General features: G+C 37.6%; 1 protein-coding gene across 2 annotated transcripts in view; it reads left to right on the forward strand.

Annotated features, from left to right (window-relative positions):
* Window positions 1–26478, forward strand: part of PIEZO2 (piezo type mechanosensitive ion channel component 2) — a 448793-nt gene that overhangs the window by 311330 nt on the left and 110985 nt on the right. For both annotated transcript variants that reach the window (XM_056138121.1, XM_056138123.1), the window contains exons 8-11: window positions 19871–20033; window positions 22590–22709; window positions 24698–24736; window positions 25411–25549. In XM_056138121.1, coding sequence (XP_055994096.1) covers window positions 19871–20033; window positions 22590–22709; window positions 24698–24736; window positions 25411–25549 — 461 coding nt within the window. The remainder of the gene's footprint in view (window positions 1–19870; window positions 20034–22589; window positions 22710–24697; window positions 24737–25410; window positions 25550–26478) is intronic.

The following is a 26478-nucleotide window of genomic DNA, read 5'->3' on the forward strand; positions in this document are numbered from 1 at the left end:
AAAAGAAGAGTATATATTTTTGCAGAAAACAATCAATAATGGAAAGTATCCAAAACAGATGATTTTCCTTTCTTTGTTCTGTTTATTTTTCTGATGTTATGTAATGGTGCAGCAGTTTCCATATTACTGGATTATACTTGTAATTCTACTTGGCCAAACCTACACTAGCTTGTCAGTGACCCTGGATCATTGTTCTAAAATTCCTTCTTCATCCTTGCCATCTTCTCCGTTCTTTGAACACATTACCAAGAAAAATGATATTGATTTTTTCTTGGTGAATTAACAATATCATGATAACAATATTGACATTATTTTACCTGCCTTACCATCTCACACAAATTCTCCCACCATAAGACAAATGCTGCCAACCTTGAAGAAACCCTGTTTATAAAATTTTTTTAAATTACCAAAAACAAACAAAAAAAACCCACTTTACTCCTTTTATTTGCCAATGTGGTACTGTAAAAAATCAAAAAGCTTTGGTTCTGGCATAAACCAAGTTCCACTTATATTTGGGAGAGGAGGGATGCTTGGACTATGCCCATCAGTGCTCAAGGCTTGCTTTTAATCGGGTTCAGGGGACCATATTGAGTGCCTGGCATAGAACCCAGGTTGAGTCTATGCAGGCAGAATTCCTACCCACTGGATAGATAGTGATATTTGTAGTAGTAGTAGTAGTAGTATAAGTAGACAACAGAATTTCTACAATGTGCCATGTTCGGTGATACTGCTTTGTATGCTTGGTATCATATACCTGGTTGCTTCAGTCTAGTCATTAATGACCAAGTAGTAAAATTTCCAGTAGACTGAAAACAGTCTTAAATAACTCTTAGTTGCAGTTCTTGAGTTTTTCATGACCGTGAGAAAGTCATATCTTGGCTTATAAAAAAATGAATTGGGTGGAGATATGAGTGATGGATAGAGGTCAGTGATTACTAAGTTCTTTTTCAACTGAAAAATACTTTTTATTTTAAATACCTCTTCAAGACCAATAATGAGTATGTAGCTTTGAAATGCTCATTAAAAGGGAAAAAGCTTGACTACTCACTATTTAGATTTAGTATATTAATTCTAGGAATAATTTAAGTCAAGAGAAAAAAGTATAACTCAGGACTCAAATTTTTAGATTAGGCAAGTGATTTCAGAGAGTAGTTAAGTCCAGATGAGAGTAATTTTATTTCATTCTGAGATCATGTCTTAATATAATCCATGGGAGAATCTCACAAGGTGTTCACAGCTTCAGAGTTAGGGCTGTTATTTTACATTTTAATATTAGAAAATTGACATACAAGTGGCATTGGCTTATTTTAATCACTGATAACAGTTTATGCTATTAAGGCTAATTACACTACCAGATAAGCAAGCAATATTTTACAAAGAAAATTAATGTAATAAAAGCTTGCATTGGTTCTTTTTAATGGACATTTGCTAAATATTGCTGGTTAGAACTGGGTCTTAGTGAGAAGTGCTATTAACAGAAATGATCAATATAAGTACTTGATTAGTTTAGCTGTCTCATTAGATTTTTATCACAGTATAACTTTATGTATATTAGTTAATGAAATGATATTCTAAAGAATTCTGGAAAATATAGATCACATATTTGAAAGTTTCTCTGCCTCTATAGAAAGATATGTTTTATTTTAGACAATAAACACTCTTCAGTGGCTTCTTGCTCAATATTCTAAATTTGGAAATGTCTATTTCTCATCCTGTGTCTTCCACCTTTTTACCAAAAATATCAAGGTCATTTATTCCGCTTTAGACCTACCAGAGCCTATAATATTGTGCTCATAAAAGCAAAAAGGACCCAAGAATAGTTGAGATAAGTATCAGTAGGTCTGCTCCACGGCTTGGAAGCTGGCAGCACATGCTGGGGGAAAAGACAGCTCAGATAGACAAGGGAACACCAAGTAAAGGGTGTTCGGGGTGCGAAATGTGTGCTAAAAGTAGACTAGGGACGGAACGTGATGGCTGCTCAATACCTCCATTGCAAACCACAACACCCTAAAGGAAAGAGAGAGCAAATGGGAATGCTCTGTCATAGAGGTGAGGTCGGGGGGTATGGGGGGTAGGAGGGCTACTGAGTTCATTGGTGGTAGAGAATGGGCACCGGTGGAGGGATGGGTACTTGATCATTGTATAACTGAAACCCAAGCACGAAAGTTTGTAAGTCTACAACTGTACCTCATGGTGTTTCACTTAAAAAAACAAAAAGCAAAAAGGATGAGATGGGTATGGGGTAAGGAAGCTAATGCTTCTTGCTTTGAAGTAGAAGACTCCTTTCTCACTTAAGTGTCCCAGGGATTCTCTCTTAACCAGAAGCTTGACTTTAGATGGAGGAAGGACTTTAGGCTGCAGGTCTGAGTTTTTGTGCTAGTTTATACTGTCCTGCTGCCTCACTGGGAGGCCACCAGCTATTTAAGCTTTTGAATTAATGGCATCTTTATCCTGAAATTGGTCAAATACCTGCCACCTCCTGGTATCAGTGAAGTGTTAAAACAGGTTGTGGATGTAAAGTGCCCACCATCTCATAGGCTACAATCATGTGTTAAATCCTGCCAAGGTTTTGTGACTGTTAAGGTTTTCCTGAAATTTCCTAAAACCAGACCTCTCTTCCAGGGTTAATAATTTTAATAGTTAAGACTTAAGGACATTGCTGTCTAAACAGGACCAATAGCCACACTATTACTCAGGATTAATCTGTTCCTTAATGACCCAAATAACTCTATAAGAAAGTTTTATTATTTCCCCTGATTCATTTTATTTAATTTTATTTTTATGGGTCTCCTACCCAGTTCTCAGGAGGCCCAAGGCCGCTTCCAGGCAGTACTGGACACTGGCCATTCTTGCTTGTGTCAAGAATGTAGTGCTGCTCAGACCCTGTGACCCCTTGCTAGGAATAATCTGGGCCATCCCAGCAGTGCTAGGGGACACCCTGGGCTACACCTGCTGATGGGGACACCCTGGGCTACCCTGCATGTGGGGTCATGTGGTATTGGGAACTGAGTCATGTCATGGTTGGGTTGCATTTCCTCACCTTCCCCCCATTTTACAAATTAGAAAACTGAGCTATTGTTCTCTTGAGTGATATACTCCCACTCCCATGATAGGGACAGCAAAGTCAGGTTGAGTTCAAATCTAATTGTCAAGTTCATAATCTACTTCACTCTCCTGTACATACCACTTTCCTAAATGTGATGAGCTGTGTAGAAAAGCACCAAAAAATAGGGATTAGAAAGGAAGGTCAGCCTAAGGCCATGAATGTGATTACAAGGGAACCTTCCATTTAGGACAAAGCTCTCAGACAGATGTTTTTATATGAGGAATTGGAGAGAGACAGCATCTTAGACCCAAAGGTGAGAGGCAAAAAGGATAAGTCTCTCTAGAGACCTGAAGAACTCAGAGAACTTGGGTTAAACTTGAGATAAAAAAAAAAATCCCATTGGATAACTGCTGAGCTTAACTGCTCTGTGTGATCAAAGGAGTATAAATGATCAGGAGAATCACAGAAAAGATAAGTCCTACATATCTGTGTTAACATCTGTCATATAAGATAAGGCATGTGAAGTTCCCAAAGTGAAAGGTACAGTCACGAAGGACTATAAAAATGCAGGCAGAAGCTCAGATTCTTATTTTGATAAACTTTATTGCCCCACTAGTGGTGATCCAAATGCTACATTTTTTTGTAAGTGGTTTGAGGGGTTGGAGGAAATTTCCATTGTGGTCTGCTTGTACCATGGTAGGGAAAGTTTTCATTAGTACTTCAACATCCCACTCTGAAGCTATTAAACTTTAAAGTTCAGTGTCATTTCTGACTGTGTGATTAATTTCACTTTATTTTAGTCATCATGCTAGAGTTTTTCAGGGTTTATTTATTGTTACATTTGCTTTAGGGTAACACTTTTATTCTATTTTCCTTATAAAATCATTTTCATATAAACATGTCTGTAAGATTTAATTATTTATTTTTCTAAAGAATAAGGTTTTACCAAAAAAAATTTTCTTTGATATTGTCAATAAAGAGTTAATGAAAACGAAGAAAAATACTTTATTCATATATGTGTTTCAAGAATCTCCTCAGAGTTTTAGCTCCTTAAACTGAAGCAGGACTTGAGTTTTTCTGGGGAAGAGAGAAGACAATACACAGCTCTGACTGGTCAGACTCTGAACTCCACAGAGCAGTTTTTTTGTTCTGTTCTGATTTGTTTTGTTTTGTTTTGTTGGGGGCTACACCCAGCTGTGCTCAGGGCTTACTCCTGGTTCTACACTGAGGGATCACTACTGGCAGACTTTGGGGACCATATGAGGTGCTAGAGATCAGACTCTGGTTGGCAGTTTGCACGACAAATGATATCCCTGTAGTATTATCACTCGGGCATTTTTTTTCTAAGTATGGAAGGAATGGAAATATCAATCAGACCATACCACAACCAGGGATCAAGGATAACATCATTAGCAAAAAGTCTTAGTGATGCAGCATTTCATATAATGTGATGGAAATGGCCTTTTCATTTTTGTAGTTTACCTACAAAAGTTCTTAACTTCTGTGAACCGTTCAGAGGTTAAGGACGTGCTATAGCACAGGTTCTCAAACTTAATTAGCCTGCCATCTCTTTTCAGAAATATTACCACTCAGTACCCTCCTGGACATATACCTTCAATGGGGTATGAGGACGTTTGTTAGTTTTGTGGGGACCTTACCCAGTGGTGCCCAGCACTTATTCATGGCTCTGTGCTCAGGGATCTCTCCTGGAGTTCTCAGGGAACCATATGCGGTGCTGAGATCGAACTGTACATGTGTAAAGCAAATCACTTACCCACTGAACTAACCTTCTGGCCTGTAATCTACTGACACATATGCATGTAGCCACAAATAGTGCATACTGTGCCTATATGAATTTGACTTTTATCAATGATCATATTTGCATATATTCTGATGCACAAACATAATAGACTTTATTTCAATTTTGGGACAGTATTAGAAAAAGAAATGAATGTACCAGTTTAGAAATCCAGGGATAGGAAATAAAACAGGTATAGATAACTAGAGGTACACCAATTTGTGGGAAAACTATTAAAAATAAAGGCATTTAATACACCATCTTATTTATTTTACTACAGTTACTTTAATACCTTGCTTTAATTATAATACATTGCCTTACCTCCTAAAATACTTTGTTAGTGGACGGCTTTAGAACGCGTCATACTTACAAAATAAAAAACATGAAACTGCAGATTGTGACAGAAGAAATCTTCAAAGCATTCAATAAATAAATAATCCAAAGTCACATAAGCAACTGATAAAAACCTACATACTTTAATGAAACAATCTGAAAGTGGCAGTTCATTTTTCTAAAATAAGGGGTTTTAAGACTCGAATAGATAGGCAGTTTGGTTTTTTTTTTTTTTTTTTTGCTTTTTGGGTCACACCAGTGATAAACAGGGGTTACTTCTGACTGGTGCACTCAGAAATTACTCCTGGAGGTGCTCAGGGGACTATATGGGATTCTGGGAATCAAACCCGGATCAGCTGCGTGCAAGGCAAATGCCCTGCTCGCTGGGCTATCGCTCCAGCCCCCAGGGCAATTCGGTTTCTAAAGAGAAAATTTCTCAGATGTTTCAGAAAGTCACTGCATATTCTTTTAACTTCTTTCCTCTATCAATGTGTTACCTTGCATTGTAAATAATATGCTAAAATTGACTGAATGGTTGTAAAATGTCGTGCATACTTTCTGAAGCATGAACAAAGTGATAATAGACCAAGAGAGATAGTATAGCAGGTAAGGTACTTACTTGCCTTACATGAAACTGAGCCAGGTTTGATCCCTGGCACTCCATATCGTCGCCCAGGGGAGAAAAAAAGGAAGAACGATAAGAGCAATAAAAAAAAGTGATAGGTATATATGAAGTGCCTTATATTAAGAATTTTTAGACTTAAAAATAATATGGAGTGGCCACAGAGATCAGACATTAGGTATGGCCCTTGCCTTACATACAACTGACCAAGTTTCAATCCCCAGCATCTCATATGGTCCCCTAAGTCTGCCAGGAGTGACCCCTGTGTGAAGAGCTAGGAACCACTGAGTAAGGCCTCAATTTTTTTAGTATAGAAGATGTCCAGCAGAGCTCCAGCAGCCGAAGACCTCTAGAACCAGCCACCACCATGCTGAGACCACTGTCCACACGCATGAAGGTACTGGAAGAGGAACAAAGGCATGTGGGCCCCAGGGCTGAGATCTCAAGCCTGTTCAGATCAGGGCTGAGCATCCTCCACCCAGATCCTCCATCTTCCTGTAGGCAGAGGCCACACCCACCAACTGGCCCCTGGCGCCGTGTAATCCCATCAACAGCCAAGACCCAGAGACTATAAAACCCAGCTCCCAGCTGTGCGACATCTTATTATCTCATTCTTACTTTGGATAACCTGGCAGGCTACCCTATATTACCTGCCCAAATGGCAGAGTCTGGCAAACTCTCCGTGGCATACCCAACATGCCAAATACCAATAACAATGGTGGGTCTCATTCTCCTAACCCTGATCAAGCCCTGCATATGGCACTTTTTAAAATCTCAGGGCTAGGACAAAGGAGACGTTATTGGGGCTTGCTCGAGGCAATCAACAAAGTTGTCCACACATTTCAGTGTAATTGAGTTCTCTAAGTTTGTCCAACTATTGATTTGATTTAGATAGAAATTTAGCTAACACATAGCCAACCCAGGTTCGATTCTTCCATCCCTCTCAGAGAGCCCGGCAAGCTACCGAGAGTATCCTGCCCACACAGCAGAGTCTGGCAAGCTCCCCGGGTGCATTCAATATGCCAAAAACAGTAACAACAAATCTCACAATGGAGTCATTACTGGTGCCACTAGAGCAAATCGATAAACAATGGGAGGACGGTGCTACAGTGCTATTTAGCTTCCACGTTTAAGATTTTATATCTATCTTAATTCAAAGTATTGCTTTTCTCATTTCTGCTGTTTTTGGACTTGCACTCCCTTGTAAGGATTTTGGAAATCAACATTAATGAGAATCTTACCATTTCCCAATACAAAAATCATGTAGAAAAGAAATTCACATAAAAAGAAAAATATTGATAACATCCTGTAGGAAACGTGGAGAGCTGGCTTTGACTCCAATGTTCTTTAGTCATTAAGTACATTCCGCCTTTATCCAGGAAAGTTGATTCTAGATGTTTACGGAAGATCAGCAGATCCTGGCATAGGTCTTGCCAGACTTTCTAGGGTCTCAGACTTAGTGGAAAGTATCTTTCTGGTGCCAGTATTCCTTTTGAAGTGCTAACTCAGGAATTTCTGTTCCAACTAGCTGTCAGACCCTCTTAATGCACAAGTTACAATAAGAACTACAATTTATTGATTTCACAAATGTATTTTGTGGCCCTCTACACACACACACATATAAGTTAATCACTATCATTGATTGTTCAAGAAATTTTTAAAATACTGATTATTTCTGGAAAAGAAGTTTTAAAATTTATTTTAAATTATTGATAAACTTGTTAATAGATGATTATACCACTAGTAAGAGACTGTTGACAATATTTTGACAGGGAGTTCTAGATAGTGTATATAAACATAGATTGTTTGAAACAAGCTTTCAACAAATTAAGTGCAAAAACTGAAATAACACACTTAAAAGCTATATAAAAGTTTGACATTTCATGACATCCAATATGTGATCATTTTTCTATTATATTTTACAAATATATCACAGTAAATATTTTAAATGACCTTTGAAATAATTGGGAGAAACATTTTATAAAAAATCAAATTATTATAAAATCTATTTTAGGTAAAATATGTGACTTTTTATTTTTCCTAAAACACTTATCATTATCACTATTTCACTATTATATTTCTAAGTTATAAATTAAATAACATGAATTTATACATAAGTATTAATAAAAACAAAAAATTTTTCTGGGATTTTTTGGTGGTAATATTAAAGAAAGAGGAGAATATGAAAGAATATGATAGAGATTGTGGAATATGTTGTAAATGATGAGAGTAGGAAAGAAAGAATGTGTTGAAAATGCTGGTGGAAATATAAAATTAAAATATGCTCTGGTTACTGCAACATGGAAATATTTGGGTTGTATATAAAATGGGGACAGGAATGAAGCAAGGTATAATATGTGTTTTGTATGGACTTTTGAAAACTAGGTATTTATTGTTTAGGTTTCATTTAGATGTGAAAATAAATAATAAAAATACATTACTTAGACCATCCTATATTTAAGTAATTAGATATTATTTTGCAATTATGTATGTACATATCTGTATATACAGTATGCCTTCTACCAATAATTAAAGAGATAATTAGAAAACATGCATGAAAAAACTGCTTTTCAGAACTTGGACAATTGGAAGTATAGAATCATGATAGCTGTAAGAAGAAAGACAAGGAAGACAAATATGAGGCCTATTATTTTTTCTGTTTTCTACCTGATAGTATTTACTGCACACAGTATGGGAATGCCAGCAGGGCTCGCTGGTCTTGCTAGACCGCAGAAAGAGAGGTCAGAGTTCAGAGAGCCCAAGGGGCTGAATTTTTTTTAAAATTTTCATTAGTGAAACATTATGAGGTACAGTTGTAGACTTACAAGCATAAATTTTTATGCTTGGGTTTCAGTTATACAATGATCGAATACTCATCCCTCCATGAGTGCCCATTCTCCACCACCACTGATCCCAGTATCCCTCCCACCCCCCATCCCCTCCATCCCACCCTTCCTCTGTGGCAGGGCATACCCTTTTGTTCTCTCTCTCCTTTTGGGTGTTGTGGTTTGCAAAAGAGGCATTGAGTGGCAATCATGTTTGGTCTATAGTCTATTTTCAGCATGCTTCTCCCATCCTGGGAGGATCCTCCCAACACCCTTATTTGGTGCTCCCTTCTCTAATCTGAGCTCCCTTTTCTCCTAGCATGTGTAGCTGGCCTCCAAGCCATGGAGCAAAATTCCTGGGACTAATCTCAGCCATTCTTGGGTGTTAGTCTCCTGTTTTGTTACTGTATGTTCCCCAGATGAATGCAATCTTTCTATGTCTATCCCTCTCTTTCTGACTCATTTCGCTTAGCATGATACTTTCCATGTTGTACCACTTTTATGTAAATTTCATGACTTCATCTTTTCTAACAGCTACATAGTACTCCATTGTGTAAATGTACCAAAGTTTCTTAACCAGTTATCTGTTCTCGAGCACTCAAGTTTTTTCTAGATTCTGGCTATTGTAAAGAGTGCTGCAATGAACAAACAAGTGCAGATGTCACTTTGACTATACTTTTTTGCCTCTCTGGGATATATTCCCAGGAGTGGTATTGCTGGGTCAAATGAGAGCTCAATTTCTAATTTTTTGAGAATCGTCCATACTGTTTTCCAGAAGGGCTGAACCGTCGGCATTCCCACCAGCAGTGAAGGAGGGTCCCTTTCTCACCACATCCGCACCAGTACCAGTTGCTTTTGTTCTTGGATGTGGGCCAGTCTCTGTGGTGTAATAATTAAAACAGCATGGTACTGGAACAAAGGCAGAGCTATAGACCAATGGAACAGGGTTGAATATACTGACATCTCCCCCCAAGCATATGATCATCTAATCTTTGATAAGGGGGCAAGAAAAGTGAACTGGAGCAAGGAAAGCCTCTTTAACAAATTGTGCTGACAAAACTGGACGGCTACATGCAAAAAAGTGGGCTCAGATCTCTGCCTAATGCCATGTACAAAAGTAAGATCAAAGTGGATTAAAGACCTCAACATCAGACCAGAATCTATAATGTACATTGAAGAAAAAGATGCAAAACCCTCCATGACATCGAAGCTAATGGTATCTTCAAAGATGTCACAGCACTGGCCAAGCACTGGTAGACAAATGGGACTATCTTAAACTAAGAAGCTTCTGCACCTCCAAAGAAACAGTGACCAAAATACAAAGACAGTCTACAGAATGGGAAAGGGTATTCGCCAAATACACATCCAACAAGGGGTTGATATCAAGGATATACAAAGCACTGGTTGAACTCCACAAGAAGAAAACATCCAACCCCATCAAAAAATGGGGCAATGAAATGAACAGAAACTTTCTCAAAGAAGAAATCCGAACAGCTAAAAGGCACATGAGAAAATGCTCCACATCATTAATCATCAGGGAGAAGCAGATCAAAACCACAATGAGATATCTCTCTCCTTTTGATCACTGTGGTTTGGAAAAGAGACATTGAGTGGCAATCATGTTCAGTCTATAGTCTACTCTCATCACGCATCTCCCATCCTGGGAGGAACCTCCCAACACCCTTTATTTGGTGCTCCCTTCTCTATCTGAGCTGCCTTTTCCCCTAGCGTGTGTGGCTGGCTGAAATTTGTGGCACAAACTAATGGAGAGTAAGTTAGGCAGAGAAGGTGCTCCACAGATTCACATGAGGACCAGTGATCTGCAAGCAATTTAAATGTCTTTCCAGACAAACTTAACACTCCTTAAAGCAATTCAACAAAACCCAGCCACTCAATAATACACAAACTACAATTAGATTGAAAATTACTAGACATAGAAGATTCTAAGAAATATATAAAATGTACATATAAATGAGGAAATCTTTGAAATAGTTTTTTTCATTGTTTTCAAAATTAAATCATGTGAACAGAATATGTTACAGTGAACATACACCACCCCCAAAAGAAACAAATGTTTTTAAAAAGTGACACAGCTGAAGTGAAAATTTTATAGAATGAACTTAAGAGCAAGTAATAAATGATCTTAAATTTAGACTAATATCAGCTATCCAAATGGAAGCACAGAGATACAAAGAGATTAAAAGTAATAACAAGCAGGGGGCCTAAGAGATAGTAAATTGGGTAGGGCATTTACTTTGCTCATGGCCCACCAGCGTCCAATCACCAGCACCCCTTATGATCCCATGAGCACCAACCACCAGGAGTAATTTCTGAGCATAGAGCCAAATGTGGCCCCAAAACTTAAAGTAACAATAATGATCATAATAATAACAAGCATGATACAGTGACCTGTAGGATAATTTAAAGATGTTTAATATAAATGTAATTGTATCTGAGAAAAGTGTGAGTAGAGAAAAAAACTATTTATGAATTAATGTACAACTTGTACCAAAAATACAAACCCCCAAATTCTAAGTTTACCAAACTTCAGTTTAAATAAAAACAAAGTTGACCAAGGTACAACACTTGATCACTTGATACCCCGTTACTCATCGATTTACTCCAGCGGGTGCCAGTAACATCTCCATTCATCCCTGTTGCGTGCTAGCGTAGCCCAATGGCATCTGCTCGTTCTAGTAATATGCAGAGCCTCAAACCTATCATTCAGGGTCTTGAAGAAGAAGTCTGACCATCTTGTAGGTGGGCGTCAACACGATCTTTTGATGTCTCATGGAATCCAATCAGTAATGGCTCTAGTCCAGCTGCTGTCTCTAAACCTCGTTACGCATCCAGCCCATCTGATTTTTGATGCCTTGGCAAATGAGACAGCGTCCCTGATTCTTGAGCCTTGACGGAGATCGGAACTCCGGATTCTATCTCTCATTTGAGTTAAGCGTGATACTCCAAGCATAGCTCTTTTGATTCCTCTTTGAGAGATCCGAATAGCGTTCTCATCCTGTTTTCATATGGCCCAGGTCTCTGAGTCATATGTTAATGCAGGAAGAACAATGGAATCGAAGAGATGTTCTCGGAGCTGGAGGTTCTTTGTCCTCTTAGTTGTTTCTTCAACGTTCTTGAAGGCATTCCAAACCGCTCTCTTCCTCCTGCATAACTCAGGTGCCAGGTCATTCATCATGCTGATTTCCCGACCTAGGCATATATAACTGTTGCATTCGGAGATGGTGGTTCTGTGGAGAGTGAATGGAACATCAGGAACAGGACTGTTTCCCATGAACATTGTCTTTGTGAGATTCAGTTGTAATCTGACCTTTCCACACTCATGGTCGAAGTCAGCCACCATTTGTGCCGCTTGGCTGATGTTTAGTGTTATTAGAACGATGTCATCAGCAAAGCAGAGGTGGTGTAGTTGCCGACCATCTATCTTCACTCCCATTCCTTCCCATTCCAGTCGTTACATGATGTTCTCGAGGGTGGCACTGAAGAGTTTTGGTGAAATGGTATCACCCTGCCAAACCCCTCTCTTGATATAGATGATTACTTCTTTGTAGAATGGTGAGATCCTGGTAGTGAGTCCGTAATAGAGCTCAAGGATGATCCTGATGTATTGAGTTTGTACGCCCTGATTGGCTAGGGCTTCGATGACCACTTCCGTCTCAACAGAAGCAAAGGCCTTCTTTAAATCAATGAACGTTAGACAGAGCGGCATCTTGAACTCCTGAGAAACCTCAATGAGCTTGGTTATCCTGTGGATATGGTCGATAGTGCTGAATCCTTTTCGGAACCCACCTTGTTCTCATGGTTGTCCTTCATCTAGTGTTCTGCCAATCCTATTCAGGATGACTCAGTGAACAGTTTGTAGATGACAGGCAATAGGCAGATTGGGCGATAGTTGCGAATGTCGTGGATGTCTCCCTTCTTGTATAGTAGTACAGTCCTGCTGGTTTTCCATTGGGATGGAACCTTGCATTCAGACAAGGTACAACATGATTAAATTTTTAAATACCAATAGTAATAAAAATATAGCACTCTGATACAGAAATGAGCAATAAAACCATGGTAAGAATGACCAGACTTCTTGCTACAAATTTTGCAGTCAGAAGGCAACATGACATTATCTTTGAAGTTCTGCTTAAAGAAAAGTGAAACAATCAATTTAGAAGTCTACATCCAATGATGTAAATAAAACAAAGTCCAAGTTAAAGGTATTCTTATACAAAAGCTGAGAGATTCTAGAAATAGCAAACTTTCACCGCACAAAGAACTAAAAGATGTCTGTCCTTCACAAGAAAAGCAAGTCTAGCTAGAAACTTGGCTCTATACATTTTTTAAATTGTGAAATGAGGGACTGGAGCAATAGCACAGCAGGTAGGGCATTTGCCTTGCACGCAGCTGACCCAGGTTCGATCCCCGGCATCCCATATGATCCCCCAAGCACCGGCAGGAGTAATTCTTGAGTGCAAAGCCAAAAATAACCCCTTGCTGGGTGTGACCTCAAAAACAAAAAAAATTTTGAAATGAAATTCACTTCTTTTTCTCTTAATAAAAGTTGTGGAGATGTTATGTCTGGAGCAGTAGGAGTTTTCTTGTAAGCATGCTTGAAAACGCACCAGGTGTGTGGCAACTATACATTGAGCACAATAGAAGCGGGGAAATGCCTGATTGTGTACTGAACCAACCTACCTGGATTCACAAGTCTTTGGAGATTTTGTTAGACATAACACTGATAGAACTGAATAGTTTCACAATATAAAACAAATAATGAGCTTCAAAAAATTTTTTCCTGAACCCTGGAGCTAGTACTTATTTCTGTAATACTGTGTTTTATATTATGTTAATGTTAATGAAACTTAAAATATTAATTATTTTAATGAAACTTAAAATATTATGTTAATTAAACTTAAAAACTTTATATTGATATTAATAATTCCAATACTTACTTAAAAAATAGTTGTAAGGTTATTCCTAGAGTCATCCTTGTTAAAATTCTGACTGTGACCTGTGTTGAATAGTGTTGTAAGTGCTGTAAGAAGTTGCTAAGAAATAAGTGATATTGATTATAAGGAGTTACAGTATATTTTCAAATCATAGGAAACAGGGTATAAGAGAAGACTTTGATACAAGACTTCTTGACCTGTGGACAAGTAAGGAACACAAACAGTGAATATTGACCACATACAGAATTTCAAGGGGAATAGGAATGAATTCATATACAAAGATATAAATGGATGAAGGGAGAAAATGAACGAAAATTCCCTCCTAGGGAGAAAAATAAAAAGTTACTAGCAGAAAAGTTACTGACTTATTGTTCCATATGAATTTCAGGAGTGTTTGCTCCATTTCTTTGGGTATCCTTATAGGGATTGCACTGAATTTGTACAATGCTTTGGGAAGTATTTTCATTTTGACAGTGTCAATTCTCCCAACCCATGAGCAGGGGATATCTTTCCATTTTCTCATGTCCTCTTTTATTTCCTGAAGTAGCGTTTTGTAGTTTTCTTTGTACAGGTCCTTTACTTCCTTAGTTAAGCTGATTCCTAGGTACTTGATTTTCTGGGGCACAATTGTGAACGGGATTTTTTTTTTCATGTCGCTTTCTTCTCTCTCACTGTTTGCATATAGGAAAGCCATGGACTTTTGGTATTGATTTTATAGTCTGCAACTTTACTACACAAGTCTATTGTTTTTAGGAGTTTCTTGGTGGAGGTTATAGGGTTCTCTAAGTATAGTATCATATCATCTGCGAATATTGAGAGCTTGATTTCTTCCTTTCCTACCTGAATGCCCTTAATATCTTTTTCTTGCCTAATCGCTATTGCAAGTACTTCCAGTACTATATTGAACAGCAGTGGAGAGAGTGGGCATCCTTGTCTTGTCCCTGATCTTAGAGGGAAGGCTCTCAGTTTTTCCCCGTTGAGGATGATACTTGCTGTAAGCTTGTGGTAGATGGCTTTAACTATATTGAGGAAAGTCCCCTCTATACCCATTTTGGAGGGATGAGTTTTTGATCATTGTATAATCGAAACCCAAGAACAAAAATTTGTAAGTCTACAACTGTACCTCATGGTGTTTCACTAATAAAAATCAATTTAAAAAAGTTACTGACATCTCAACAGATGGTTTTCCCATTTCTTGTCTAGGATTTTTATCTTCCAGTTTCAATAACACTTTTTTATTTTTATTTATTTATTTATTTTTATTGAATCACCATGAGCTACAGTTACAAAACTTACATGACTGAGTTTCAGTCATACAATGACCGAACACCCATTCCTCACCAGTGTACATTTTCCACCACCAATGTTCCCAGTACTCCCACCCCTCCCCCCTGCCTCTATGGCAGAGAGTTACCCTCTTATTCTCTCTATTTATGGGTATTATGGTTTTCAATACAGATTACAGATAATGTGAGGGCATCATATTTGGTCCTTTTTGTATTTTCAGCACATATCTCCCATCCTGAATGATCTCTCCAACCATCGATCACTTATAGGGATCCCATCTCTATCCCAGATGCCTTCTAGCTCATAAGGCAGGCTTCCAACCATGGAGTAATCTTCCTGTCCCTTGTGTCTACTTCCTTGGGTGTTAGTCTCATATTATGATATTTTATATTCTGCAAATGAGTGTAATTATTCTATGTCTGTCCCTCTCTTTTTGACTCATTTCACTTACCATAATACTCTTCATGTCCATCCACTTAAAAGCAAATTTCATTACTTCATCTTTCCTAAAAACTGCATAGTATTTCATTGTGTCGATGTACCAAAGTTTCTTTAACCAGTCATCTGTTCTTGGGCACTCGGGTTGTTTCCAGATTTTGGCTATTGTGAACAGTGCTGCAATGAATATACAGGTAGAGATGTCATTTCTACTGTGTGTGTGTGTGTGTGTGTGTGTGTTTTCACCCTCGGAATATATTCCTAGAAGTGGTATTGATGGATCAAACGGTAGCTCAATTTCTAGTTTTTTTAGAAATGTCCATATTGTCTTTCAAAAAAAAAGCTGAACCAGTCAGCATTCCCACCAACAATGAAGGAGAGTCCCTTTCTCCCCACATCCACTCCAACAGTGGTTGCTTTTGTTCTTTTGGGTGTGTGCCAGTCTCTGTGGTGTGAGATGATATTTCATTGTTGTTTTAATCTGCATCTTCCTGATGATTAAAGATGAAGAGAATTTTTTTCTAGTGCCTTTTGGCCATTCAGATTTCTTCTTTGAATGAATTTCGGTTCATTTCATTGCCCCATTTTCTTATGACAATTGGGTGTTCTCTTCTCGTAGAGTTCAACCATTGCCTTGTATATTCTTGATATTAACCCCTTGTCAGAAGGGTATTGAATGAATATCCTTTCCCATTCCATAGACTGTCTTTGTATCCTGGTCGCTCTTTCTTTGACATGCAGAAGTTTCTTAATTTAAGACTGTCCCATTTGCTTATCTCTGCTTCCACTTGCTTGGTCAGTGGCATTTCACCTTTGAAGATACCTTTTGATTCAATGTTGTGGAGGGTTTTGCTGACCTTTTCTTCAATGTACCTTATGGATTCTGGTCTGATACTCAAGTCTTTAATCTATTTTGATCTGACTTTTGTACATATTGTTAGTTAGAGGTCGAAAACTTTTTTTTTGCAGGTAGCTGTCAAATTTTGCAAGCACCACTTATTAAATAGGTTTTCCCTGCTCCATTTCATATTTCTTGCTCCTTTATCAAATATTAAATGATCATATATTTGAAGGTGTATGTAAGGATATTCAACCCTATTGCATTGGTTCACGGATCTGACTTTATTCCAGTGCCATGCTATTTTAATTATTACCGCTTTGTAGTTTCCAGTTGCAGAAGGTGATACCTCCCATCTTTCTTTCCCTCAAGAATTACTTTAGCTATTCATAAGGTCTTATTGTTCCATATGAATTTCAGGAGTGTTTGATCAATTTCTTTGAAAAATGCCATGAGTGACCAAACAGGTATCACATTGAATCTGTATAATGCTTTGGGGAGTATTGTCATTTTGACAATATTTAGACTGCCAACCCATTAGCAGGGCATGTGTTTCCATTTTCTTGTGTCCCCTTTTATTTCTTGAAGTAGCTTTTTGTAGGTTTCTTTGTACGGGTCCTTTACCTCCTTAGTTAAGCTGATTCTGAGGTACATGAATTTCTGAGGCATGATTGTGAATAGTTTTTTTTCATATTAATTTCTTCCATCTTATTATTTGCATATTGGAAAGCCATGGACTTTTGGGTATTGATTTTATAGCCTGCAACTTTACTATACAAGTCTATTGTTTCTAGGAGCTTCTTGGTAAGGGAGTAGGGGGTCCAGGGTTCTCTAAGTATAGTATGTCATCTTCAAATAATGAGAGCTTGATTTCTTCCTTTTCTATCTGGATGCCCTTAATATATTTTTCTTGCCTAACTGCTATGGCAATTACTTCCAGTACTATAATGAACAGCAGTGGAGAGAGTGGGCAGCCTTTTCTTCTAGAGGGAAGGCTTTTAGTTTTGTCCCATTGAGAGTAATGCTTGCCATGGGCTTGTGGTAGATGGCCTTGTCTGGTCTAGGATTTAAAAATAACCACCATGATGATGGTGATGCTTTCCATGCTCCTTTCCAAATAGGAGTTTTTACTACGGTTATGATGTCACTATTTTTCTGAAGCATAATGGCATAATGGTTGCAATTTTGCATGTGATTCTGAACTATAAGAAGAGAAAGCATTGTCCTGAGACCTAGCTACTCAATATAACTTGCAAGTGTTATATAAATTTTTCTTAGGAAGAAAAAGGGTGCGTTATAAATTTGATGAGAAAGTACACATGACTACTTAGATTATAACTAAATAATTGAAAGTAACAACAAGAGACTGTTTTCCCATTTATTTCTCATTAATAACACTGAACCCAAATATTGGTTGTTGACTCAGCTGTTCAGAAAATTAATGTATCATTCCAGCTTAGTTATCTCCATCTAAGCCTTTATATATTAGGGAAGAATCAGTATGTCTCTAGTTTTTAAAGAACATATTTGACCATCTAGCTTGCAATCCAAAAACTGTTTTATACAGGACATTTCTTAATCCCATTTCAACAAGTGTAACTGACATGATAAGTAACTCAAAAGTTGTAAGCTTGTCATTTCTAATCCCAAAAATCTCTGCAAATATGCTTTTACTTGGCTCATCTATCAAGTGAGGAAATTGAGGCCCAAAAGTTTCCATACCCCACACAAGGTCACAAAGTGAATATCACAGACCAAATTTGAATCTGTTATTGAATTCCTATTCTTTTCATTGAGCCCTACCACCTGTTTAATTTCAAGGTCATTCAGATAAAGGCTAAAACTGTTTTATTCAACAGGTGCATTTTAGGATTAAAATATTAAAGTATATTCCTGCAGAATTATCATCATTTTCATCTCTGTAAAATCCATATTTTGTTATTCTTTAATCCCTGGTCATCCAGGATAGGGAGTCAGTAGGAATGAGAGAAAAAGGAAAGTTATTTGTAACCATTAAATTTCTACACAGTGGCTTCCAAAAGCTGTTTTTGGACACTCGTGTTTACTGAGAACCAGTTCCCAAAATATCCTGTATGGGCTGTTGTGGTTACTGCTGGTTTGCACGTTCAGTATGATGCATCTCAAAGATGCTTCACTCATTTCTCTGAGCCATGACTTACAGAAAGGATGTACCATTGCCTCTTGGGAGTCTAAGGCCACTTGCTCTCTGTTCCTGAAGTGTGTTTCATGGGTCAGATATAATAATGGTGATGTATTTGACTTCTTTCATTTTATGAGCATTATCTGTTGGAGATAAGACTTTAGTGATTTGTTACCAAGCTCCTTTTGAGAGAAAATTGTCTGAAAATTGAAGTGGCTTGGCACTCTGGAGGTATAGCAATGTGACAGTTTCCTTTTTAATCAAGTTTTTCTAAGCTTTAGCAAACTTCCTGGTTTCTGGGTCTGTGCTTTGTACTAAGACCTCCTTAGACACAATTGAGTCCCACCACTCCTTACCACACACTCAGCAGTGCTCAGGATTTACACCTGGTTCTGTGCCCAGGGAGCTTGGGGACCACATGTAATACTGGGACTTGAACCCAGATCAACTGAATGTAAGGCAAGTGCCCTTCCCACTTTACTCTCACACTGATCCCACTTTTATATTTGTAGTCAGAACTGAGTAACCTGAGGGACTGTAGTCTCCACCTAGCAACTCCTCCCTCTTCTTGCCCCACACCTGGTACCTTCTCTTGAAATGACATCATCAATCACCCAAATGTACCATAAGAAGGTTAGTAATAATACCTGCAGCTGTTCATAAATTGAACCAGTATCTGGTAGAATATGTTAGTACCAGAAAAGATATAAAACTTTTCTGTACAAATTTTCCATCTTATATAGAAATTCTGTCTATAGAATCCCGTCTCTTGAAATAAAATAAAATATTAGATGTTACAATATTTATATAGCTTTGCTAGATAAATAATTCTTATGAGATTCAACAGTATACCTTGATTAGCTTATTTCATAGTCTTTCGTCCGTTCACAGGTAGTCAAAAATGTAAGACCAATTCCTGTTTTTGTAGAAATGTGTAAAATTGTAATAAGGTTTGACATCAATAGTAATATATATAGTGTCAAGATTACACATTTTTATTAGGTGCATAGTTTAGTTTACAAACTGCTGCAGAAATTATTACCAACATTCTGATGAGGAGGAACTGGTGGTTTTGGGCTAGTGATCAATGAGTCATTGCTAGGTACCAGTTGTGGGGTAAGAAGAGGGAAAAATTGGTATTAAAACTTACCATTTAAGTTTATCAAAACCTATTCAACTTTGATTCCAAATATAAAAGTTTTCAGGACCCTGTACTACATAAAAGAAATTGACATTTTAATCTAGAATTTTAAAGACGTATTCAGAATATTCCATGACTATAACAGGGCATTACTTTTTTGCTAATCAGAAATGTTTATTTTTAATGGTATGTACACACAAACAAAATCTCCCTGTACCTTGAATAAACCTTGCACTGTAGGAGTTTTGGATAAAATTAAGTAAGTTTTATATTTTGAAATAAAAACTAATTTCTATTTATAAAATTTATGGTAGCCATATATATCTGAAGGTATTGACATGAGTATATGCAAAGGACTGTTTCTATTCTGTTAGAAACATAGAATTTATTGCAGCTTTCTAAATATTGTTATTTGTTTTAAAACAGGTTGTTTGGTATCAAATCAGTTATTCAAACAGACTGTTCTAGCACTTGGAAGATCATAGCAAACCCAGACCTGTCGTGGTATCATCATGCCAACCCCATCCTCCTGCTGGTGATGTACTATACGTTGGCAACTCTGATTCGCATCTGGCTTCAGGAACCCCTCGTAAGATAAAAATGTTAATGTTTTCATGATCTTGTCTGCAAAGTAACTTGGACACTCCAGAAGAAATGGCTCATTGCTATTAACTATTGGCTATATTTCAAAATTACACAATCTCTCTCTCTCTCTCTCTCTCTCTCTCTCTCTCTCTCTCTCTCTCTCTCTCTCTCTCTCTGTCCCCCAAGAGTACACAGTGTGCTGAAATTCAGTGAGATGCATGTCTGCATGTCTCTGTCCATCCCTTGCTTAAGTGCTACCTTTAGAAAGATGCTCTGTGTTCTCTTTCCTGTGTAAAATCTCCTTCCAATTTCTCACACAAGCCAAGGAATGAAACCCAGGGATGTCACCCCATTGTTTGTATAACATGTATAACATCTTTACCACTATGGAAGTTGCATAATAACAAAATTATGGATCATAATCCAAATATTCTTATGTTATGTTTCCTTCAATTTTCTTCTAAAATGTGAGAGTGCCAATAAAACCCTTATGGTGATTATGGCTTTCTTTCCCTCCACAAACACATATACAGATTTATTCATCTACATTTAAATAATCTTACACTGTAGCACTGTAGGACTGTCCTCCTATTCATCAAATTGCTCGAGCAGGCACCCATAACATCTCCATTGTGAGACTTCTTGTTACTGTTTATCCAATAGAAAAAATATATATATCTTTTGAGGATGTATTACAAGTTAAGAAATACTGTAAATGGCTCGAGTTACTCAGATTTTCACGTACCCTGAGCTCTGTGATTCCCTCGAGCTGCACTGTAGGTGCTAAAACTCTCATTCTATCATGAAGGTGAAGCCTGTGGGCCATGAGACAGTTTCTTCAGCCGTAGATTTTCTAGAGACAAAGGAAGAGAGCTAGGAAGACAATTGAAATATTCACATCCGCGGTTAATCTAAATGTTACAAATCATGGGCATGTAGAGAATATGACCCACTTCACACTAACATCAACATTTCAGAAGTTCTGTACTTAAGAGGACTGGGACACAGAACCTTCTCATTGACACCATGATAGAAAACAGATGCTTAGTAGTAGGCTAGTTCCAATTGACCTAGTCTACAACTATAAATTCTGAATTACAAAGCTATGATACATTTATGAGAGAAAGAGAGAAGGTGACACAACGTAGCGCTGGAGCACTGTCTTCCCATTGTTCATCGATTTGCTCCAGCAGGGCCCAGTAACTCTCCATTGTGAGACTTGTTACTATTTTTGGCATATCCAATACATCAAGGGTAGCTTGCCAGGCTTTGCCATGCGGGCGAGATACTCTCAGTAGCTTGCCAGGCTTTCCGAGAGGGGCAGAGAAATCAAACTCAGGTCGGCCGGGTTGGCCGCTTGCAAGGCAAATGCCCTACCCACTGTGTTATTGCTCCAGCCCAGATCCTAAATTAATACATGGGCTCCCACCTGGTGAGCACAAATCCTCACCCAACACATCTGTGTGCTTGCCTGGCACACTGAAACATAGGAACTGGGCAATAATATCAAGTGTCCTCCATCTGCTCTAATATCAATGATGATTTAATGCCCTTTTTGTTGGGATATCTTTGTTGGGAAACTACTGAAGCACCAAGTATGTTCTGTTGTCTGGGCTCATTCTTTATCATCTCTTCTCCATCAGCTGTCTAATGTTTGAAAAACTTGTTTGGCAAGACAACCATGTTGCAATTTCACTGTGTTCTTGCATAATATAGCGTGTAAGCCACAGATAATTATTCCCTTAATCTGTTCTTAATTAAAGATTGACCAGTGTTAACTGTGCACTACTTTTGAAAGCCATTGAGCAGCTCCCCTCCAGTTCCATTTAGAATGGATATGAGACATGGTGGATAGTTACCATGACATGGTGGATAAAGGCCCTACTCCTCTCATTTATAATCTGAGAAGGAATAGGGTTGTTTATCACTTACACGAAAGCATTTCTGTCATTACTTTTTTTCAGATTGCCTTGATTCAAGCCCATATGTCACATACATTAATGTTTAAAACGTAACTATTGAGCAAAATAAAAGATGAAAAGGGAGAGGAAGAGGGGCTAGGCAACTTGAGGGAGGGGCTGGGCACACTAGCAGTGAGTGTGGTATTAGAATCATCTTGATAAACTAGTATTAATAGTACTATCACTGTCACTGTCACTGTCCTCCCGTTGTTCATCGAGCAGGCCCAGTAACATCTCCATTGTGACAGTTGTTACTGTGTTTGGCATATCGAATACATCACGGGTAGCTTGCCAGGCTTTGCCGTGTGGGCAAGACTAAGCCAAAAAATAAAAAGTAATTTTTAGGATATGCTTTAAGATTAAAAACTTGCTCCTTTTACTTAAATGCTGAGAGAAGCACTCTAAGGAGCTTGTTGAGGTCAGCTAGGGCACTTACTTTACATGTGGCTAATCAGGGTTTATTCCCTGGCATCCCGAGCCTACCAGGAGTGATCCATGAGTGCAAAGTAAGAAATAAGCCCTGAGCACCACTGGCTGTGGCCCCAAAACAAAACAAGCAAAACAGAAGAGTTTATTACCTGGCCTATTCTGTGTCTCAGGTGCTGGAGGAGAAGACCAAGGAAGAGGACAGGTCACTGGCCTGCAGTCCCATCCAGATCACTGCAGACAGGAGGCGCAGCCTGTGGTATGCTACGCATTACCCGACCGACGAAAGAAAAGTAAGCAATGAGAAGCAAGTTTCATTTCTTAGTTTATTTTGCTGTTTTTGTATGATCATGCTGATTATGGGTCATAGAGTACCATCTGCAAACTGGGATTGCTGTTGATAGAAATAGTTTGACTAAAGTTTTACTGAAGAAATATTACAGCCTTATATGTCATAGGATCACATAAAGTGCCTGACACTAAAGTATGACAACTGTCCCAATGAAAAGCTCTCAGTCACTAAGTGTGAGATGAGCTAACTGGTTTCCACCGCACACCTAATAGATGGTTGTCCAGGTGTGGGTATTTATTTGGCAGTCAACTAATGAGGTGAAAAGAAATGACAGCGTTTACTGAAAACATTTTTTGCTAGTGATAAAATTTGAGCTATTAAAAAATTAGAATACTAGAAAAATTTGTATCCACAGCTGGAAACTTGGAAAGTTCCTAGTACTTAAGGACTTGTCTTGTGATATCAGAAGGGATACTGACAAGTGTGTTCTTTAAGTATTGAGTAAAGAATTGCGTCAATATTAATAAAACTGTTTTGTCAACTTGATATTATAGTTTGTGGGTAAAGGATCCAGTCAAGGTGCAAGATTAGTGGGTTTTAATGAGTCAGCATATGAAAATTCATTGACATGGTTTCAGATTTCACATTACAATAATCATCAAGAAACCACCACTTGTTGATTTTGGTGCAGTATCAAAAATTATCCAGTTATTGGATAAGCTATTGAAATGAGTTCTTCTTACTTTTCCAGCTACATACCTATGTGAAGCAAGATTTTTTTCATGTACTTTAACAAAACAATATATCACAACAAACAGAATGCAGAAACAGACAAAAATTCTTTGTCTTCTTTTGTGTCATGCATGAAAAAGACATGCAAAAAAGTGTAAAAGAATGTCACTCTTTTTACTATTTATTACATTTTAGCTAATTTAATAAAGTGATCTATGCTATCATATAATTTGTAGAAGTGTTGTGGGCCATATCTGGTGATACACAGGGGTTCCTGTTGGCTCTGTACTCAGTGATCACTCCCAGCTGGGCTATGTGCAAAGCAAGCACCTTATTCATTGTATTATCTCTCTTGTTCCAATGGGTTTTTAATTTTTAAGGAATTAATAAATCCTTTAAATTCCTCAATTTTATAGTATGATATATAGGGTCCTCTTGGATCCTCAGTGATTATAAGAAATAAATGAATCCTGACTCACAAAAAGTGGGAAAATCATTGACACAGTAAAGGCTTATTATGTTGGTATAACCCAAACTACATGAGACTAATATAATCTAAAAGAACTTTCATATAATAATTATCTTTACAGAGTATGCAAAAATATTTAAAAAATCTTAAATTCTGCAAGAAATTATTTTTCACTATTATGAAGCTTCTATTTGTAAAAAATAAATACTTTTATGATTGTGCTAATGTCTCAGAGGGTTACAAAACAAATGAAATTATTCCACAAGAACAAAACTCCTGAAAAACAATCAACTTTATTATTCAGCTTATGTATGGCTTATGACTGCTCATTGGTGTCTTAAATATAAACTAATATCAGAAGCTAGGGAATAATTATAATAAACAGAAATATCCAGTTCCATTATTTTTCTTTTTATATTCTTGCATGGCACTTTTAACATAACAGCATGAGATTAAAGAGAATATGTGTGTATGTGTATATATGTATACATACATATATACATGCATTTATACACACATATACATATACAAAGAAATACTTGATTGTTGTGTAAATATTCTTTTGGTCGGAGATGCAGAGATAAAACATGCAAGAGAAATGAATTAGCAGGAGGGTCATGAGCCTGAGCGATGCCTGACCCTCCGTGCTAATCCATTTCTCTCGCATGTCTTATCTCTGCATCTGCTACTGAAAAAATATTCAGGCAACACTTGATAACATGTATATTTATAAGAACATTAACATTCAGCTTACATATTAACATGCTGTCTTGCATTGCTTTTTGCAGCTTTTGTCAATGACCCAAGATGACTACAAACCATCTGATGTTAGTATATCCTTAGAATTATCATTTATATTTGTGTAAGTGATGTAAAAGTATCATAAATAGAATTATCTTCTTAATTATATTTAAATTATCTGTTGACAAAATTTCCAAAAGTTTTAAAATAATTTCTTGCTGAAATTACATATGTTTTGGGGGGCTGTTAAAGTATTAACTCACGTAGTATGAACTTGAATATAATCACGCAAAATGTATTTAAACTTTCAAAAAACACTTTTAAAAAATCATTCTGCTTGGAATATATGCCAATTACATAATAACTAATAAGTTTTGCATGTCCAGAAATACACATACATGTTCATATGTGCTTGTATATGTTTATATCTCAAAATTTGCAAAACCAAATTTGACTTGGGAGAAAGAAAGAAATTGCACTTAGAGCACAAAGTATTGACATAAAAGAGTTTTCACTTCAAATATGGGGAACATGGTACATTGTGTGGTGTTAAACAGGAAGACAAAATGGTATTCACTGCACTGTGGAGAACAGATTGGAGAGAGACTGCAGGATTTCTATGCCCAAGGACAGTCAAAAGAGTTGCTCAGCCTTTACTGCTGAGCTCTGCCTGCCCCACCTCAGGGAGAGGGCAAAAGAGCTAGGCAGGAAAAGTGCAGTTGCTCTCACAAGTGTGCCTTTGTTCCATGCTCCCTTCCAGGGCCTTCTGGTGACTGTGAATGGCAATCCCGTGGATTACCACACCATCCACCCCAGTCTGCCCATTGAGAATGGGCCTGCCAAAGCCGACCTGTACTCCACCCCGCAGTACCGCTGGGAGCCCTCTGATGACACCTCGGGTGAGGAACCCGTTCTGGGCTCATACCCCTTTCCTCCTATTCAAAAACTTGCCATCTCTCTTCTGTTCACTGAATTTAGCTCCTTTTCTGACAGAAGTATTGCCCTCCATGGTCAGTCTGAGTAAACTTATTTCCCTATATTATGCCTGTATTTTGCTCCAACATATTGCTGTGTATGTTCTGTTCTTATATGCAGAATGAGCTGCAAAATCAATGCTCACTTTTAAAAAAAAATATATTTTGAATATAATACCTTATCTATAGTGGTATACTTACATGTACATATGTCAGTATATATACCATATATATATACATACATTTTAGTCTTTCGATATAATTTGATGTTATAATGCGGGTTAACAGTATTACAGGTTAGTGGTGGGATATTTTGTTGGGCTGGGAAGGTAGCTCAGCAGTAAAGCACTTACCTTGCACTTGAATCTTGCCTGACTCTGTCCCCTCAGCACACCAAAAAAAATAATAATAATAAAAATAAATAAAATAAAGTCTCCTTTATCTATTATAAAACAGAAAAAAAGCCCAAACTTGAACCAGACCTCTTTCTTGGTTTAATATGTTTAAGTAAAATGGACTGTTACTAGAGATGATTAATTGATTGACTGGAGGAGGAGATCTACCCCCATTTTTTACACCTTCATGGATTTTTCTTTTTTGTTTTGTTTTGTTTTGGAGCCATACGCAGTGATGCTCAGGGGTGACTCCTAGCTCTGCACTCAGGAATTACGGCTGGTAGTTCTTAGGGGACCGTATGGGATGCCAGGATCAAACCCATCAGCTGTAGGCAAGGAAAGCACCCTACCCACTGTACTATCTCTTCAGTCCCAGAATTTTCTTTTTTAATAAAAGAAGAGAGAATAAATAGTAACCGATAGTTAAAAATATATGGCCCTGACTAAAAATGGAAATTT

The sequence above is a fragment of the Sorex fumeus genome, unplaced genomic scaffold (genome assembly GCF_029834395.1).
Source record: "Sorex fumeus unplaced genomic scaffold, SorFum_2.1 ptg000128l, whole genome shotgun sequence".
Classification (NCBI taxonomy): Eukaryota; Metazoa; Chordata; class Mammalia; order Eulipotyphla; family Soricidae; genus Sorex; species Sorex fumeus.